The sequence below is a fragment of the Notamacropus eugenii genome, chromosome 5 (genome assembly GCF_028372415.1).
Source record: "Notamacropus eugenii isolate mMacEug1 chromosome 5, mMacEug1.pri_v2, whole genome shotgun sequence".
NCBI lineage: Eukaryota > Metazoa > Chordata > Mammalia > Diprotodontia > Macropodidae > Notamacropus > Notamacropus eugenii.
Window position 1 is genome coordinate 241,003,488 of NC_092876.1, and position 20,056 is coordinate 241,023,543.

Below are 20,056 nucleotides of genomic sequence, written 5' to 3' on the forward strand. Positions count from 1 at the left end.
CATGGACCTGCTCAAGCTCTCCCCTCCAAACTCTTTATATACCTGTAAAAAAGACTAAACAAATTGTAGAGCAGCAGAAGCCACAAAATGACAGAGGGAAACAGATTTCCAGCCCAAGATAGTCTAAAAGACTGACAAAAAGGGTCTATTGCACCAGGTTCAGAGTGGAGCACAGCCCCATATGGGCTGCATCAGCACAGATGGCACTGGAACAGGCTTCAGGGCACTGAATCACAAGCAGCAGTTGCAGTTTTCAGATTTCTCAACCCACAAATACCAGACAGCTTCAAAGGTCAGTGAGAAAGTTCTTTCAAAAGGTGAGAAGGGAGCATGGTTCCAGCCCAGCCCCAGGGTAGGGGCAACCACTGCCACAGCAGATGGTGGGGGAATCAAGTGGTTGATCTAGGTCTCAGTCCTGAGTGGTATTCCTGGGGTGAAACTGGGGGAAGCTGTGGAGAGGAAAGCCTACTTGCAGTTCCAGGACAGAAAAGAGTGCTTGTGGTTGCTCACAGACCAGGGCACAGGCCAGGAGAGGAGTAAATACCTGTCCCTTGATTATGTCACTTTGGAGGAACTCAGAACTGACAGGTCCCTAGAGATGTCTCAGAGAACAGCTGCACAAAACCTCTGAAGCCTGGGGTAGTATGCCCTTCACTTGACAAAGGACTCAAAAGTCAAGTAATTGGCTAGGAAAATGCCCCAAAAGTGGAAAAAATGAGGCTATAGAAGGTTACTTTCTTGACAAAAAGGTATTTTCTTCCAGCTTTTCAGATGAGGAAGATCAAAGCATACAACCAGAAGAAGACCGAAGCATACAACCAAGGGAAGACAAGAGGGTCAAGGCTCCTACGTCGAAATCCTTGAAAAAAAAAATGGAATGATCTCAGGCCGTGGAAGAACTCAAAAAAAGGATTTTGAAAATCAAGTAAGACACGTGGAGAAAAATTGGGAAGAGAAACGAAAGTGATACAAGAAAATTATGAAAAATGAGTCAACAGCTTGCTAAAGGAGACCCCAAAAAAATGCTGAAGAAAATGACACCTTAAAAAATAGACTAGCCCAAATAGGAAAAGAGATCCAAAAAAAACAGTGAGGATAAGAATTCCTTAAAAAGCAGAACTGGCCAAATGGAAAAAGAGGTCCAAAAGTTCACTGAAGTAAATTTTTCTTTAAAAGTTAGAATGGAGCAGACAGAAGCTAATGACTTTATGAGAAATCAATAAATTATAAAATAAAACCAAAAGAAAGAAAAAGTAGAAGACAATGTGAAATATCTCATTGGAAAAACAACTGAACTGGAAAATAGATCCAGGAGAGATAATTTAAAAATTATTGGTCTACCTGAAAATCATGATCAAAAAAGAGCCGAGACATCATCTTCCAAGAAACTATCAAGGAAAACTGCCTTGATATTCTAGAACCAGAGGATAAATGAAAAGAATCCACTGATCACCTGCTGAAAGAGATCCCAAAAGGAAAACTCCTAGGAATATTGTAGCCAAATTCCAGAGTTCCCAGGTCAAGGAGAAAATATTGCAAGCAGTAAGAAAGAAACAATTCAAGTATTATGGGAACACAATCAGGATAACACAAGATCTAGCAGCTTCTACGCTAAGGAAGCTGAGGGCTTGGAATATGATATTCCAGAAGTCAAAGGAGTTAGGATTAGAACCAAGAAACAAATACCCAGCAAAACTGAGTATAATACTTCAAGGGAAAAAAAACCAGAATTTCAATGAAATAGAGGACTTCCAAGCATTCTTGTTGAAAAGATGTGAATAGAAGAGCTGAATAGAAAATTTGACTTTCAAATACAAGAATCAAGAGAAGCATGAAAAGGTAAACAGGAAAAAGAACCATAAGGGACTTATTAAAGATGAACTGTTTATATTCCTACATGGAAAGATGATATTTGTAACTCATGATACCTTTCTCAGTATTAAGGTAGTTGGAGGGAACACACACACACACACACACACACACACACGTATGTGTGTGTGCATTGTTTGGTTGGTTGTTCTTCATTCTCAAAGAGGATCAAAATGACATCACTATGATTAAGTAAAGTTTCAGTGTGTCCAACTGTGACTAATCAGACCAAGACAAGCTCAGAATGCTCTACTACATATTGGGCACAAGTAGTCCAAGTGAGCATTTGGGGTGGATGCTCTAAATTCGTGCATTATGCATTTCCTTTGAGCTGTTTCAGTTCTGCTTTACTTATAGAGCACAGCACCTTTTATGATGTGGGCATGCCATGCCAAGCAGTCCTGAGCCAATGTCTCCCATGTCCCACAATCAATACCAGAGCTAACTCAGTGTTTGGGAGGCTCCAAAGCAAAGTATTGGAGAGAAGAGGTATTAGACTGACTACAAAACTGAAAGTCTACAGAGCTGTTGTGCTGAATTCATTGTTGTATGCCTGTGAAACGTGGACAGTACACCAGCACCATGCCAGGAAACTGAATTGCTTCCATTTGAATTGTGTTAGGAAGATCCTGAAGATCACCTGGCAAGATAAGGTACCAGACAATGAGGTCTTTCCTTGAACTAAAGTACCAAGCATTCAAACTATGCTTCAGAGAATGCAACTCCAATGGGCTGGCCACGTTGCTTGAATGCAAAATGTACACTTGCCAAAAAGACTATTGTATGGAGAATGTACAGAGGGCAAGAGATCAAATGGTAGTCAGAAGAAGTGATACAAGGACCCTTTCAAGGTCTCTCTCTCTCAAGGTGTTTATGTATGTATGTATACACACACACACACGTATATATATATAGAGAGAGAGAAAAAGACAGAGAGAGAGAGACAGAGAGAGAGAGAGAGTGCACAGGGTGAGCTGAATATGAAGGGATGATATCTAAAAAATAATATTAAGTGTTGAGAGGAATTACTGGAAGAAAGAGAAAGGGAAAAGTACAATGCAGTAAATCATCTCACATAAAAGAGTCAAGAAAAAGCTTTTATAATCGAGGGGAAGAGAAGGAAGTTGAGAGGGAATATGTGAGCCTTACTTTCATTGGATTTGGCTTCAGGAAGGAATAACATACACACTCAATTAGGTATGGAAGTCTATCTCATCCTACAGTAAAGCAGTGGGGGAAGGGGATAAGAGAGGGGGAATAATAGAAGGGACAGCAGATTGGGGAAAGGGGTAATTGGAAGCAAACACTTTTGTGGAGAGACAGGTGAAAGGAGTGAATAGAATAAATGGAGAATGGGACAGGATAGAGTCTTTCACAGCATGACTGTTATGGAAGTTATGGAAGCATGATTTCGCATATAAAACCCCATATCAAATTGCTTGCCTTCTCAATGAGGTTGGGTGGGGAGGGGGAAAAAGAGAGAATATGGAACACAAAGTTTTAAAAATGAATGTTAAAAATTGTTTTTACATGAAATTAGGAAATATTTGTGTGAGTTCATCCTTCTTTGTGAAGAAGACCATGCCATCAGAGAAATAATGACTTGCACTTGACTTTGTTTTGAGTGAGGGAAGGCTGTGCAGGTCACCAGCCTCAGTTCTCCTCCAGAGCCATCTGTGACCAGATATTCATCAGGATGACTGGAGATGACCCAGGATGAGGCAATTGGGGTTAATTGACTTGCCCAAGATTACACAGCTAGTGAGTGTCAAGTGTCTGAGGTGAGATTTGAACCAGTGATTCCTGCACTGGTGCTCTATCCACTGCACCATGTAGCTGCCCCTATGAAAATATAATCAACAGTAGAAGGCAGAAAGCAAGTATCAATAACAGGACTGAGAAGAGGAAGACTCTTGCAGACTTGAGACTCAGGGAAGGCTTCAAGTAAAAAGAGGAAGACTTTGAAATGAACCTTGAATAATAAGTAGGATTTTGGATGGTGATAATGAAGATCATTTTTGTTGTTCAGTCATTTCAGTCATGTCCTACTTTCTGTGATCCCATTTGGTGTTTTCTTGGCAAAGATACTGGAGTGGTTTGCCATTTCCTACTCTAGCTCATTTTACAGATGAGGAAACTGAGGCAAACAGGGTTAAATGACTTTCTTAGGGTCATAGAGCTAATAAGTGTTTGATAAAAGATTTGAACTCACAGAGATGAAACTTCCTGACTTTAGGCCAAGTGCACTATCCACTGTACCATCTAGCTGTCCTGAAGACCACTTATATAGTATTTTGTGACTACCAAGAATTCTTATATACATTATTTTCTTAATTCCTCACAATGATGGTGTTAGGCAATCAATAAAAGCGTCATTGGTCCCAGAGGATAAAAATAAGAAGAATATTCTAGGTGAGGCATAAGCAAAGAAATTGAGTCAAGAGAATACAAGGCATGTTCAGAGTATCATAGACTGCTTTGGCTAGAGCCCTAACTACTATTCTGGGCAGTGGCTAGGTTCACAGAGCCTTACTGCAATTTTGCCAGACCCTTACTCCCAACAGCTTTGTGTACAGGGAAAGGCACAGAATGTGGCCTCAAATTTCCAATATTATTTCTTAGTTAATCCAGAAAATGTCAGTGTCTTTAACCATAGAAGCAAGTCAGATTCTAGAGTACAAAGAGAAATCAAGCTTTTCAAGCTCTTAGGCTCTAAGGCCTTTTATTAAGGGTATTCGTTCTGTGAAGTTTGGATTCAGTCAAAGGGCCACACTTGAGGATCTAAAGGGATACATGTGACCTTGAGGCTGTAGGTTCCCCACACCTGCCTTAGGGAATATCCCCAAATGATGTCCCACAGTATAACCTGGGAAAAACAGATCTGAAGTTAAATGAGCCTTGGCAGTCTTTCTGCTGTGTACTAACTGTGTTTTCCTCTTGAAATCTTGCTTAATTCTAAGTTTCTCTATGAAACATATCCTAAAATCTGGGAAAGCTACAAATCATTCTGAGTTAACAGGTCATGGGGGATCTTATGGACATACTCTGACTATACCTGTCCTATCAAGAAGAAGGAAAGAAAAAGCATATGTAAGGTCATGAGATTCAGAGGTAGCAAGGGGCAACAGAAACTCAGAAGTCATCTAGTCCAATTCCCTCATTTTATAGATGAGGGATCCAGATCCTCTGATTCTAGATCTGCCTCTCTTTCCAGATGACATGGGTTCAATCTATCCTCAGTCACCTGTTTGACTTCAAATAAGTCACTTCACTTTTTCTGAGCCTGTTTTTTCATCTGTAAAATGAGGGAGTTGATGAGATGACTTCTACGGTCCACTCCATTTCAAAATCTAGGGTCCTAATTTGGTTATTTTGCTTAAACAGGTCAAGTGCTATTAGACAAAATATAAGAGACCTGCCTAATTCTTTGTTGGCCTGGAGATTTGCTGAACCAACAAGAGTTTTTAAATAAGCAAGTCATCAGCTAAGGAATTTATTTTATTTCATTTTTTGTTAAAATAAATTTTCATTGTAGCAGGATTTCTCTTTTGCAATAGGGGTGGACTTCCAACACAGAGGAGCTAGATGATGGGAAATTCTTCATTTGTATCTAATGTTCTTTCTCCGCTTTCAGTGTTCTGACGCCTAAAACATGAGATGATTACAATATGTAAAAGACTTACCTGAGAGAGGTAAGAGAGTTCACCATGATACTCTGCCTATATCCCTAAGCACAAGTGAGCTGAGTAGTACTTGTTTTTAAATTGCTGTTGAAAAGTCCTATGAAACTCCATTTCACAAAACAACCAGTCCCTATTCCAAGTGACCAGTGATGAAAGATGCTTGTGACCTTCACCCTGACAGAGAGGCAGATGACTCAGTCTGCAGAATAAGATGGGTATTTGGGGAATGTGACCAATGTGGGAATGATTTGCTTGACAATGCATATTTTGGTACAGCAGACTTGTTTTTCTTTTTCAATGGATGGGGGGGAGGTAGGATGGAGAGAAAATCGATTTTTGTTCACTGAAAAAAAATTAATTGTTAAAATAGAGATAATCTATCAAGAAAAAAAGAAAAGTACTCTTACAGTGTTTCTATAGGCAGATAGGTGGTACGTTGAATAGAGCAACAGGGCTGGAGTCAGGAAGACGAGTTCAAATCTGGCCGCAGACACTTACTAGCTATGTGACCCTGGGCACTTAAGCCTATTTGCCTCAATTTCCTCATCTGTAAAATAAACTGGAAAAAGCAATGGCAAACCATTCCAGTATCTTTGCCAAGAAAAGTCAAAATGAAGTCACAAAGAGTCAGACACAACTGGAAAAAAACCAAACAACTGAACAATCAAAAAATGTAGATTTTGAAATTAAACCTGGGGAAATGAGTTTACTCTTATGCATTATTCCTACTGATAGAGGTATCATATTGGCAAGAGACCTGGATTCTGTTTTTGCTTCTGACCCATACTATGGGACCCTTAAACCTTTCAGGGCCCAGACAACTCTATAAATCAGTGAGTTGCAAAAGGTGGGCAAAAGAGAGGGAGCTTCTTCATCAGGAATTCCCTACATCCATGAATTCCACATTCTAGGCCAAAAAAAAAATAAAAGTAGTATCCCTACATTGAAAATATCTAATGCTATACTAAAATAATACCTATTTTCAACATGGATAACTGAGAAGTAGAGATAAAATACAGTCTGCTACCAGATTGTTTGGGTCCCATTGGGCTCTTCATGTAGCCCTGCGTAGACTGTAAAGTGCCTTCAGCTGCCATACAAATTGTCATATTTGACTTAAGCAGTTTTTCAACGGTAGTTCACTAAAGAAATCTTATTTTATAAACATCTTGAAGAACATACCTGAGGGTCCTCTGGCATCTCCAGGTCTACACAACTTTGCTTAAAGGTATCTTTAAGGATAAAGATTCTCCCTACTAATCACCCTTGAGGGAAGGTACCTTGGATCCTGTACTTTCCAGCTGGAGATAAAGCAAGTTTAAATTAATCAGATGCCTAAAGGGGTTCTCAACAGAAAAGTGGGGCAAAAACTTTTTAAGAAATATTCTTGGAGATTTTATTCGAGGATAATAATGTTTGGACAGAAAAGGAAAAGAGAAGAATTTTTTTCAATTACCTTTTTAAAAAATGATAGCTTTTTCTATTCATTATAAATGTGTGGACTTCAGGAAATTATTCAAAGAGAGAAAAAGAAAGATTCAAACCCATGATATTATTTAGTTGCCAGTCAAAATATAAGAAGTTTTGATATACTTTTCACCCTTTATATCTCACAGAGATCTAAACGTAAGCATGTGAAAAATATCTAACAATCTAGCGGCTGCATAAAAATACAAAGGTCTTATAAAACCATCCCTCTTGATTGGTTGTGAGATTTGGCCTTGCCACAAATAACAAAACTCCAATTTCTTGAGCAGTTTCATTAGCATCGTTAATGTGGCAAGGCAGAATCTTCAGTAATGTTGGAGCACAGCCAGGCCTGTGGCATCCAAGCTCTGTTAACTGTATCTGAGATCTAGTGGATGGCTGAACATGTTGGAGAGAAAGATCACAGTGGGGCACCTAAGTACTTCCTTTATCCATTGGCCAAAGAAATGCAAGAGAGACTAGTCAAAGTACTTTGGGTCACTGAATGTAGAAAGAGGCTATTGGAAGCACCAGCAGTGGGTAGATTACCCTGTCAGTAACAGCTGCTTAGAGGAGGTGGGGTGGTTAATCAGTAGCAAAGGGCTGTAACCATATCTTCCATCTCACAGTTTTCTCCCTGGAATAAGCATCCCCCAGAAAAGATCAGAAATATTTTCCCTTATCTACACCTCATTATTTCTTCTGCAGTAAATAATCCCAAGCTCTCACTGAGGAATGGCAAAGTAAGGAAATAATAAGCCACCAAGAGCCCAGATCGAGCCTGAATCACCTTCTGCATATCACAGAAAAATAGGTACATTCGCCTGAAGCCCAACCAGGGAAATAAGAAATTGTATATTCTCATGCCATATAGTCTGCCTTTGTGTGTGCTTCCAATGTGAATCACCAAACTAATAATTTGGCAGCGTAATTTTAATTATTAATATGGGCACTTGGTTAGCTACATTTAATACAAATCTCTCCACAATTCTTTTTTTTTAAATTAATTTATTTAACTTTTAACATTCATTTTCACAAAATTTTGGGTTCCAAATTTTCTCCCCATTTGTCCCCTCCCTCCACCCCAAAACACCAAGCATTCTAATTGCCCCTATCACCAATCTGCCCTCTCTTCTATCATCCCTCCTTTCCCTTGTCTCCATCTTCTCTTTTGTCCTGTAGGGCCAGATAACTTTCTATACCCCATTACCTGTATTTCTTACTTCCTAATAGCAAGAACAGTACTCAACAGTTGTTCCTAAAACTTTGAGTTCCAACTTCTCTTCATCCCTCCCTCTCCACCCATTCCCTTTGGGAAGGCAAGCAATTCAACATAGGCCATATCTGTGTAGTTTTGCAAATAACTTCCATAATAGTCATGTTGTGTAAGACTAACTATATTTCCTTCCATCCTGTCCTGTCCCCCATTGCTTCTTTTCTCTCTTTTGATCCTGTCCCTCCCCAAGAGTGGTGACTTCAAATTGCTTCCTCCTCCCATTGCCCTCCCTTCCATGATCCCCCCCACCCTGCTTATCCCCTTCTCCCCCACTTTCCTGTATTGTAAGATAGGTTTTCATACCTCCACAATTCTTGATAACAAACCAACACTAATTAGATAAGAACTTTAAAGAACAAGGCCACTTTTTTCCTTAAATCGTTCAAGTGGAAGGCTTTAATAGAGAATGAAACATGTCAAAAGAATGGAAGAAGCTATTCAAGAGGAAAGCTTAGATAGTTCACCATGTAATCCCATCATTGTGAGCCCTCCCTCCATTGGCACAGATCCTAATCCTTCTCTGTTCTCTTAACTCTCTGTCTATCGTCTTCACCCCTCTTCTCTCCATTCACACAGCCACCACATTTGTTCTCTTCTGGACTATTACAACAACCTTCTAAATCTTTGTTTATTGGCCTCAGCTCTCCCTTCTCTCTCCAATTTAACTTCCATAGAACTGCCAAAGTGATATTCATATCCCTTAAAGCACATATCTGATCATGCTACTTCTCTGATCAATAAAATATATAAATATAAACCAATCTACTTACAATTTAACACTATTGACAAACTGGTTCCAACCCCCCTTTGCATCTTTATTATACATTACACCTCTTCACAATAACCATACTGACCTTTTTACTGTTCTTCCCATGCAACATCCCACCTCCTCTACCCATGCTTTGTGCACTCTGTCCCCCCATGCCTGAAAAGCACTCCCTTCTCTCCTCTATACCTCATAAGCCCTATTTTTCTTAAAAGCTCAACTGAAATACCATCTTCTATGTAAAGGCTTTTCTAATCCCCCTCCACACCCAGATAGCAGTGCCTCCCCCAAAATTACCTTACAATATCTCTGGGTATTGTCATCTGTCCTACTATTGCATCCTAAAGACTCTTGGACTTTGTCATCAATTTTCCTGCTATACCCAAAAGACTATCATGCCCTTCCATCTTGCCTGCAGTTACAACCTCCTCCATATGCTATCTCCCCTAATTAGAACATGAGCTCCTTGAAAAGAGAGATGGTCCTGTGTTTCTATTTGAATGCACAGTCATTGTCGCACAGTAACTGCTTCAAAAATACCTTCCATTCTATTCCATTTCATTTTGTTAATATATATATGTAAATGTATAAAATGTTCATATTTATCTTGTCTATGCATATGTGTGTATACGTTATTTCTCCCTACAGAATATAAGTTCCTTGGAGGCAGGAAATGTTTTCTTTTTGTCTTTGTATGTCTAGTGCCCAGCACAGACCTTAGCATGTGGTAGATGCTTAATAAATGCTTATTGATGGATTGATTGATTGGTTAATGAACAGATATAGAATTCATTACCAGGTCCATATTCAAACTTTTTTCAGCTTGGTAGAACCTGTCAGAGATGGTCTTTGGCAGGCATAGTCATGATGAAATATGAGAATAGGACTCAGCAGAGGACCCAATGTAATAAAATAAAATGTAAAAGGGATAAGAATAAAATCCTAAATTTAGGTCCAAATGAGTCAATTGCATAATTCTAGGATGGGAAACATATAAATAACCAGTCCATTTAAAAATAGTCCTGGGGGATTAGATGACTCAGCATGGGTCTCAATATAAATCAACTCTAGGATACAGCTGGTGTCTCAATGAATAGAGCACTGGGTGTCAAGTCAGGGAGACCTCAGTTCATATCCGGTCTCAAACATTTACTAGCTATGTAACCCTGGGCAAGTCTTTTAACCTTTCACTGCTTTATCTTCCTCTTCTATAAAAGTGGATAATAATAGTACTCTCAGGGTTGTTGTTAGGAAAAAATGAGATAACATTTGTAGATCTTATAGCACTGTACAAATCCTAGCTAGCATTATTACTGAGAAAACTTTATTTGTTGGAAAAATAAAAAAGGAAATGACTAAAAAAAACAAAGGATGCTAAGAGTTTGGGTTGAAGAGAGATTCCAAAAATAGGACAATAGTGGAAGACTGAGTATTGAATTTGGAGAATAGTCTAAGTTCATTGAGATAGATAATACAGTATGAGAAAGAGAATAGTGTGCAATAAGGTTAGAAAATTAGGCTAGAATTGGACTGAAGGGAGACCAAGTAATTGCGAAGCGAGTTGGGTAGAACTGAAGAAAACCATATCATATTTTTAAAACTGTCATAAAATGCACTAGCAAATCAGCTAATGGAGACAGAACAATCTATGATGAGATTAATCAACCATATCAAGCTTTTGCTAATATAACTACCACGTTTTATAATACATGATTCTACTCAAATGACAATTGAAGCCATGAAATCATAAACAAGCTATGTTACAAGACTTCTACTGTTCCTATTTTGATATAATAAAAATTTAGGTCAAAGGAAAGTTAGTTTTAGACCTGAAAGTACTTCAGAGAGTCTTTCATATGGCCTTCCCTTCAAGTAAGGCTTTGGGGTGGTCAGTCCATCAGGATAATGATGTTGCCAATGAAGCACAACCTAGACTTGGGGCTAGAACTTCGTTGTGTTGGCCTCTGACCTTTCCCAGATCTATGTTTTAAAATTGCTTCATTCTTTCTTATTTTTTTTCTTTTTTTGGAGGAAATCAAGTTTAGGTGACTTGCCCAAGGTTACACAGTCAATAAGTGTCTGAGGCTGGATTTTAACTCAACTCCTCTTGACTCCAGAAAATTGTTTCATTCTTCATATTTATATCCCCAGCACTCATCACAGTGTCTGGCATATAATAGGCACTTTTTGACTGAATGATTGATTTAAGCATACATCTTTTAGGTACATGTCACCAGGGGAGGGTTTTTGTCTAACAAGATGACCTAGATTTGCCTCTTCTTTCTCACATGATTCTCTTGAGATAACTGCTTTTAATAAAACTGAACTGAGCCATTTGTTAATATATGCCCTGAAGTCTAACGACTTTCTAGTCTTTCTTGAAGCTTTTGTAGCATCTTTGCTATTTGGGTTAGATCTGGATGGCTGCAAATACTTCTTTCCACTAATGTCCTATGGCAGTTTCTTTCCTCACTTGAAAAGTTCTTTGTATTATGCTCTAATCATACTTTATGATAAACTTTTAATCCTTTTGCCTGCTGCCAGTAGGTCTTCTATTCTACAAATTAGCACAGCAAAATAACAACCTGGTAGCCAAAAAGGTAAATTAAGAAGTGTGGCACTATAAAAGATGAGCACAGTACTTATTAAAACTAAAACAATGCCATTTGAAATTTGCGTGCTATATAACGTCTTACATAACCCCTGCCCCAAAAGTCCATTAGTGTAAGGCTCTCTCCTTTTTGGTGGGAATGAATGCCCTGCTCTGTGTGAGGGGTAGGGCAGAGTTAGTGAGAGACAAGAGACCTTCAAACTTCACCAGTCCTTTTTAGGACTCACCAGACTTCAAGTAGAGTAGCTTCAGGCAGTTTTGGCTTCTAGATTTAAGACAGAAGATAGAAGAAGCCAACCCTACTTCAGGTTGCTGAGGGACAAGACTGGGAAGACATGAGAGGAACCAGTATTCTATGTGGTATCTCTATTCTCAGTTTGTTACACTACAGATTGTGGTGAGTTTCCCCTTGGGTGAGATCCAAGCATCTTTTCTTGGTTGAGCTAACTTACCTTGCTTGCAATGTGAGAGCTCCTTCACTCTGTATTGTCTGGTATATATTCTCCTATTTATACTTTCTCTGCTTTCTGTTTTGCTATGACTTTGGATAAATGGGTTTCTTTGCTATGTGTGTTCACTGTGGAACTATAATTTGGTGGGAAAGAGGTCAAGCTTTGGATATAGAATTGGGGCTCTTCCTTTTCCCACAAAATGACAAAGTGATAAAAAGTTCACTTGAACTCAATCATAATTAAGGGAGCAGATAGATATACTTCTAGGCTGATGTTTGCTCTCTCTGAGGAGAGATGACTCCAGCCTCCTGCTTCTCTTCCTGGCAGGAATGAAAGTCTGTCTTAGAGAAGCATGGAAAGGTAAACAGGAAAGAGAAATCATTAGGGACTTACTAAAATTGAACTGTTTACATTCTTACATGGAAAGATATTTGTAACTCATGAGATTTTTCTCATTATTAGGGTAGTTGGAGAGAACATATATATACAGAGGACACAGGGGGAGTTGAATATGAAGGGAAGATATCTAAAAAGTAAAATTAAGTGGGGAGAGGAATGTACTGGGAAAGAGAAAAAGGGAGAAGTAGAATGTGGTAAATTATCTCGCATAAAAGAGGTAATAGCAAGCTTTTACAGCGTAGGAGAAAAGGGGGAGGTGAGAGAGAATGAGTGAATATCATTCTCATTGGATTTGGCTTAAGGAGGGAATAACATACATAGTTGGGTGTGGAAATCTATCTTACCCTACAGAAAAGTAAGGGGAAAGGGAAAAAAAGAAGGGGGATGATAGAGGGAGGGCAAAATGGAGGAGGGGATAATCAGAATCAAATACTTTTAAGGAGGTATGGGTTCAAAGGAGAGAATAGAATAAATAGGGGGCAAGATAGGATGGAGGGAAATAGAATTAGTCCTTCACAATATGACTGTTATGCAAGTGTTTTGCACAACTATACATGTATATAACCTATGTTGAATTGCTTGCCTTCTCAATGAAGTTGGATGAGAAGGGAAGAAAGGAGAGAAATTGGAACTCAAAGATTTAAAAACTAATGGTAAAAATTGTTTTTGCATACAACTAGGAAACAAGATACATAGGCAATGGGATTTAGAAATCTATCTTACCCTATAGGAAAATAGAAGGGAAAGGGGATAAGAGAAGGGGGGGGGGTGATAGAAGGGAAGGCAGATTGGGGGAAAGGGTAATCAGAATGCATGTAGTCTTTGAGGTGGGGGAGAGGAAAGATAGGAAGAAAATTTGGAACTCAAAATCTTGTGGAAGTGGATTCTGAAAACTAAAAATAAATAAATTTTTAAAAAAAGAAAGTCTCTCTTAGAGAAGGGTAGGGGGATGAGAGAAGAGGCAAGAGATGTTTATTCTGCTTCCCTTAGACCTACTCAGTGACAGACCTCACAACATTTGGGTTTCTCTGAGCATGGAGGACCAATTCCTTCATGTAATTATATAAATTTCTATAGCTTTATTTTTTAAAAATCAAAGGGAAAGGCTTATTTGGTTCCTAAACAACTTCTCATTTTTAATATGAGCTGCTGAATAAATTGGTGACAACTCTTAGACATGAGGTCAAGAAATGCATTACTACTACTAAGGTCAGCTGCTCTCTCCAGGGACTGGAATGATGGTCTCTCCATCAGCAGCTGGGAGTAACAATCAAAGAGCATTCACCATTCCAGGATTTTTATGTAACAACTGAGAAAACTCTTTCAAGTCGTTAAGAAAGTTTAATAAAAAGTGCCAAATGGCTAAAATGCAGTAATCTCTTTGCATCTCTTGGGCAATGGTTGATAGCATTAAAGCCCTTAATTAAAAATCGTGCTTATTCTGAGAAAAAAGTCCATTCAATAATAGGATTAATGTCTGTGATGATAATATATTTATGCGACACTTTCTGTTTATGAATTGCCCTACAGTAACAGTTCTCATTTCTATCACTTTAGGGTAACATAGCACTTTACATACATTATAATAAGGAAAATAAAGGTCATAAACACTTACGAAGAGCCTACTATGTACTAGACACTATGCTAAGTGGTGTTTTTTACAATTATTATCTCATTTAATCCTCATAACAACCTTTGAGATAGATGGTATTATCATCCTTGTTTTGCAGAGAAAGAAATAGAGGCAAACAGAGGTCAAGTAACTTGGCTAGGGCTTTGAACTCAGGACTTCCTGCCTCTACCTCCAGTGCTCTCTCTACTGTGCCATAAAGTATATCATAATAACATGTTTTTTGTAACCTTTCCATAGGTCCTCCAGATTCCTACGTGGGAAGTTTGGGAGTAAAGAAGAGTCCTTTTCATCAGGAATAGTCTTGGGACTATATCTACCTCAAGGCTGTGTTTGGACTTTACAAGATGACAACATTAACCCAGTCCAAATTCTGATTGTCTAGGCATACTTCAGGTTTTCAAGAGACTAGGATAATCTCCAGGGAATTAGACATTGATTATAGCCCAGGTGACAGAGCTAGAGGGGAAGACAGGGAAGAAATGATGGACAGAGCCTGGTCCTGATGCCCTGTTCACTCAGTTGTCATGTTGGGAAACAACAACACTCTCAGAAATTGTCCCTGCCTCCTGGGCTAATATCTCACCATTTGTACCCTTAGCTTGCAATGCCCTGCTGAGGACACCAGCATGATGCTGCTGCCATGGACATGCCCCTAACATCCTGTCAAGAGAAACTTGATGCATGATGTTCCTATTGCTTTGTGAAGATGGCAGGATAATAAGCCTGAGATGTCCAAGTAGAAGAAGAGACCAGTGCTCCCCAGGAGACATATAAGGGCAGGTGGTGGCTTTGGAAAATGGATGATGAGAGAGCTCATTGCTTAATTTTATTCCTTGCTATTCACCTCTCATCCTACTTTGATAAAATGTCCTTTGCATTACTGTTATGTCATATGATTTATTGTTGCTTAGTCAAGGGAGATTTCATGGAAAGAGTGGCTCATGGGCTATGAATCAAATGGATGATTACCCCTTGATTATTATGGGCTTGGAAGTAGCCAAAAGCAGGCACCCTGGGGATTTGCAGGTATTATATGTTTATATATAATGACAAGATACTTTACCTATCTTGCAGGTTGTTGTGAGGAAAATGATTTGTAAATCTGAAGCTGTATATAAATGTGACCTAAATATACTATTACTATGCTCTTCACAACAAAGTAATTCACATATTATCTACATTTTGCAGATGAAGAAAATTGAGAGGTTAAGTAACCTGCCTGATGTTACAAAGCTAGTGTAAGTAGAGCAGAGGCTTGAATCTATGATTTTTGATTCACTCTTTGGAAAGACAAGTCTATTTTGAGTTAGAGGGATAGGGTTTGTATCATGCCTTTGCCACTTATTGCCTGTGTGACTTTGGGTAAACCCCTCCGGGTCTCAATTTCCTTAGCTTTGAAATGAGAGAGTTGAATTATGTGGTGCCATGGGTAGAGCAGGGAAAAGGGGTAAGGGGATGAAATCAGGAAGACCTAAGTTCAAATCTGGCCTCAGACACTTTCTAACTATGAGACCCTGAGCAATTCACTTAAGCCTTTTTGCTTCAGTTTCCTCATCTGTAAAATGAACCAGAGAAGAAAATGGCAAACCATTCCAGTGTCTTTGCCAAGAAAACTCCAAATAAGGTGATAAAGAGTCAGACATGACTGAAAAATTCCTGAACAACAACCTTAAAGGTCCCTTCCAGATCTATGAATATGATCCTATGATCCTTTTGATAGATAAACTAAAAATATAATATACATGATTCTTTTCTATCCTATTGATGAAGTCTACCAGAAGAAGAAAAACATTCATTTATCATGAGATGATTCAAAGATTATGCATCTTTGAATAAGGAAATCCTATAATCATTATTCCTTTCCAGTCAAGACAATTTATCAATGATCTTTTCACTATGTGAAGAGTAATAAAGCAGAACTGTAAGTCCCAAGAGAGGCAGGCAGTCTTACTTTTTCATCATCATCCGTGAAAGGAACACCTTCAGGAGTTTTGTTTATTGCTTGTGCTACACCAATGATCTCCCCATCACTGTTTCGGATTGGCATACACAACAGTGACTTCGTCTTATATCCAGTCAGCTTGTCAATTTCATCATTGAATCTTCGGTCCTAAACAGAAGAAAGATACAATATTAATCACCTGTGCTTCATTGCAAGACAAAAAGAGGAAAGTTAGGGAGCAGTCCTTCTTTATAGGTTGTACAATCAATGAAAACCTTTTCCAGTGATCTTTCTCCATATTCCAATCATTGCAAACAGCTCCAGAACCTGGTACATGTCCTAAACGATTTGAAAATTAACTGTAATAGTGTATAAAGTGGAAGTAGGGATACAGTAATACATTATTTATTATTCTATTTTCACAAAAAATTACTCTCTCCAGCATTTAATTTCAAAAATTTAATTTCAAAATGGACAAGACATATCCCTAGTCTCCTCACAATCTCTTCCTCATATGTACTGTGGAACCTATCCCTGACAAATACCTTCATCTTAAGTTTCTTCCCCTCAGAGTATTTGCGTTTTCTAGAACTCACAGAAAACTGACATTCTCTGAAAGATCTTTTACCCCTGACCAACCTCTCCCTGAATGATCACTTTTTTATTCATAGTCTATCCCCCACCATGAGGCCAAGAAAGTTAGCATACTCTGTACCATCCTCTGCCACTTCCAAAACATCTCTATCATTCTCACTCAATCACAGCTTCTTCTTTGAGGCTCACTATATCCATCTACATCCAGCCCAGACCCTTTTTGCTGTCATCTCTAGACTCCAAGTAGGCTCTCCCTTTCTCAAAAAGTTCCATCCCAGATTCTTGATTTTCATTTCTACCCTTTTACCCTCATTCTTAGAAACTTTAATATTCACACTATTTACATCCCTTTGAACATCTTTTTCTTCCAGTTAATCAATCTCAGCTTCCATGATCTATATCTCTATTCTATTTATCCATTCATTGGGTTGTCATACCTTACATCACACCAGCACCAAAAACTGTTCCAACTCCATTCTGGACTATGAAATTCCTTTCTGTGCTCAAATCTTCCTATCCTTCCATTTCTCTCTGCCCCTACTTCTCCTAAATCTATTCTTCATCTTTCTTATGAACTCTGGTCCTTCCATTTCTCTCTACTGTCACAAAATATTACCCTTATTCCAGTCTCACTTTTCCCTCCTTTATAACTTGACCATATTGTGAAACAATACAGTCATAACATTCCTCTGCCTTTGAATCACGTCTTCCCTTTTCCCCTACCCCTACCCTTCTATACAATTATCTCCTTTGAACCCAGCTCTGATTTATACCATATTCCTTCTCTGTTCCTACTCCCAAACCACTGAATATTTTTATAGGAAATCCTACACCCACACCAACTTGTTCCACTACAAATCCACAAATCTTCTTTATTAGACCTTCCCTGCTACATGGCAATCCTTTTATTCTTCCCTGATTGACTTCCTGGCATGTTCTGTATGCCTGCAGTGTCTGTTTCAAACCTTTCCTCTCTCCTTGAAACTCAGATACTAGCTCTACCCCTCTGTTTTTCAGTAGATGACCTTACTTCCTGCTTTACTGAGAAAATTGAGATCATCCATTATGAACTTTCTAATTTCCCTTACTTTATGTCTCCCCATCACTCTACCTCTTTACCCATGCTCCCCTCCTTTGCTCTAGCCTCTAAACTAGAGGCGACCCTTCCCTATGCCAAGGATAATCCTCTATTTATGCCCTTGATATCATCCCCTAACACCTTTTCTAGGAAATTGCCCCATTGATCATCCCCCTCCCCAACCTACTCATCTTTAAACGCACAATTTAATTTCCCTTTAAGAAATACAAAAAACAAATTGCTGATTTTCATTTCAGCAAATGCTAAATGGAAAATTACTGAACCATTTGCTATACCTCATGGTTTATTCCCCCAGAGCCTTGGGTTTATAATAAGCTAAAGAACCCTCAAGAGTGTACCAAGGAAACTAAACAAGTTTAAACTAGTCCTGAGGGGACCAGTGTGTCCCAACCTCAACCCTAGAAATGTAGAGAATCCACAGCAAAGGAAGGAAAACTCTCTTTTTCTGATGGACTTCTTCCTCCACCAACCCAACCCAAAAGAGATAAGAGCTCCCCTTGTACCTTTCTTAATCACCATTATTAGTCAAAAATTCAAGAATGGCTTTAGCTTAGATCCTTGGTTCAACCTAATATATTTCAATACACATGCACTAGCCCAAGGAACATTCTTGACTGTCAAACTAGTCCAACATACATGGATACAGACCCAAACTAAGGTATGTATAAGACAAGCATACAACCTCTTAAACTCTAATAATAATTCCTTACAAGCATACAGCACTCTAGAATTCACAATGTATTTTCACATGTATTATTTCATTTGATACAACATTATTAGGTAGAAAAGACAAGTATTATTTTCCCTATTTTGAACTAGGTCTCAGAAAGATTGTGTCTTTCCTATGGTCACATCACTGGGAAGCATTGACAGGACTAGAACTCAGATCTTCTGGACTTCTAATGCTGCGCTTTTTTTCCCCACCATACTATGGATCATTCCAATATCACTGTTACAGACCTCCCCCCACCCAAGCCCCCAAGTGAATTTGTGCCTTATGAAGGAAAAAAATTCACACAAGAAAATGGAATGTCTGTGAAAAATGTATAATCAATAGTTATCCAATTCAAAATTTGAGAAGCAATACTTATAATATCATACTGCAGTAGTTCTTAAATTTATGAGTTTCCAAGGTTTCTGTTTCCCTACTTTATCATTTTCCCTTATAACCTGACTCTCCCACATTGTAGTAAATAGTCCATCAGAAGAACAGGAAGAAAGTGGATGACAGAAATCCTCACTTACCTGATATATATCAGTCTCTAAACTCTTAGATGCAAGCTTACAATGAAAGGTTTTTTAAAAAAATCATTCCCCAAACAGATACACTGTCACTTGCAAGAGACAAAGGAAATTGGGAAAACATTCTTTAAAACACAGTAAACACAAAAACGAGGACGAAGAGAAATAATGTCCTTTTGTCGAATGAAAGAGGATAGCTTAATAACAGATGACACCAACATGGTATGAGTTGTCCATGTTGTTTTCTTTACCTCAGGCTTTTCTGAACATCAGAGCAGACAACACAATATGAGAGATGAGGAAAACAGGCTGAGACAGAGAACAAAGTGGTCAGAGACTGTTCAAAGAAGCTGGGCCTGTTTTATTCTGATAGCTTGGACACTGAAGCACTGGATGAGGTAACCAAAGCCAACCCAGAGTTACCATGCAATCTCAGAATTCAGAGAGAACAAACAAACTTGAAAAATGTGGAGGGGAATTATTAGCCCTAAAGAGGGAAAGGCTGAGAGTAACAATAAATATCCCTAAATATATAATGAAGTACAACATCAAAGACAATGATCTTCCTGAAAGACAGAACAAGAAAAAATGACCAAAAGGGGTAATTGACACTCAGTAAGTCAAAAAAAATTTATTAATCAATCAACAGATATCAAGTAAGCACCCAATATGTGTCAGGCACTGTACCAGATGATGGAGATAAAAAAAACAAAAATTAAATATTCTCTGCCTTCAAGGAGTTTACATTCTAATATGGGAAACAAGGATACATATGAGTAAATAAGAAAAATATTCAAATAATATTAGGTGGTGGCACTATCTTTAGGGGACCAGAAAAAGACTTTATGTTACACGTGATACTTGAACTGAGCTTTGAAGAAAGCTAGATGGAGATAAGGAGGGAATGCATTCTAAGCATGGGAATACCCTCCCAAGTCACAAGGACAGGAGATGGAGGGTCATTTTTGAGAAATAGCCAGTAGATCAGTCTGGCTAGAAAGGAGAGAAATAGGGTCATGTGTA

At 38.6% G+C, this 20,056-nt stretch overlaps 1 protein-coding gene across 3 annotated transcripts in view; it reads right to left on the reverse strand.

Annotated features, from left to right (window-relative positions):
* Positions 1-20,056, reverse strand: part of PDE11A (phosphodiesterase 11A) — a 571,707-nt gene that overhangs the window by 396,770 nt on the left and 154,881 nt on the right. For 2 of the 3 annotated variants that reach the window (XM_072612423.1, XM_072612422.1), the window contains one exon: positions 16,108-16,266. In XM_072612423.1, coding sequence (XP_072468524.1) covers positions 16,108-16,203 — 96 coding nt within the window. In that variant the 5' untranslated portion in view covers positions 16,204-16,266. Of the gene's footprint in view, positions 1-16,107; positions 16,267-20,056 lie in introns of those variants that run through there. The other variant, XM_072612427.1, reaches the window with a different exon arrangement.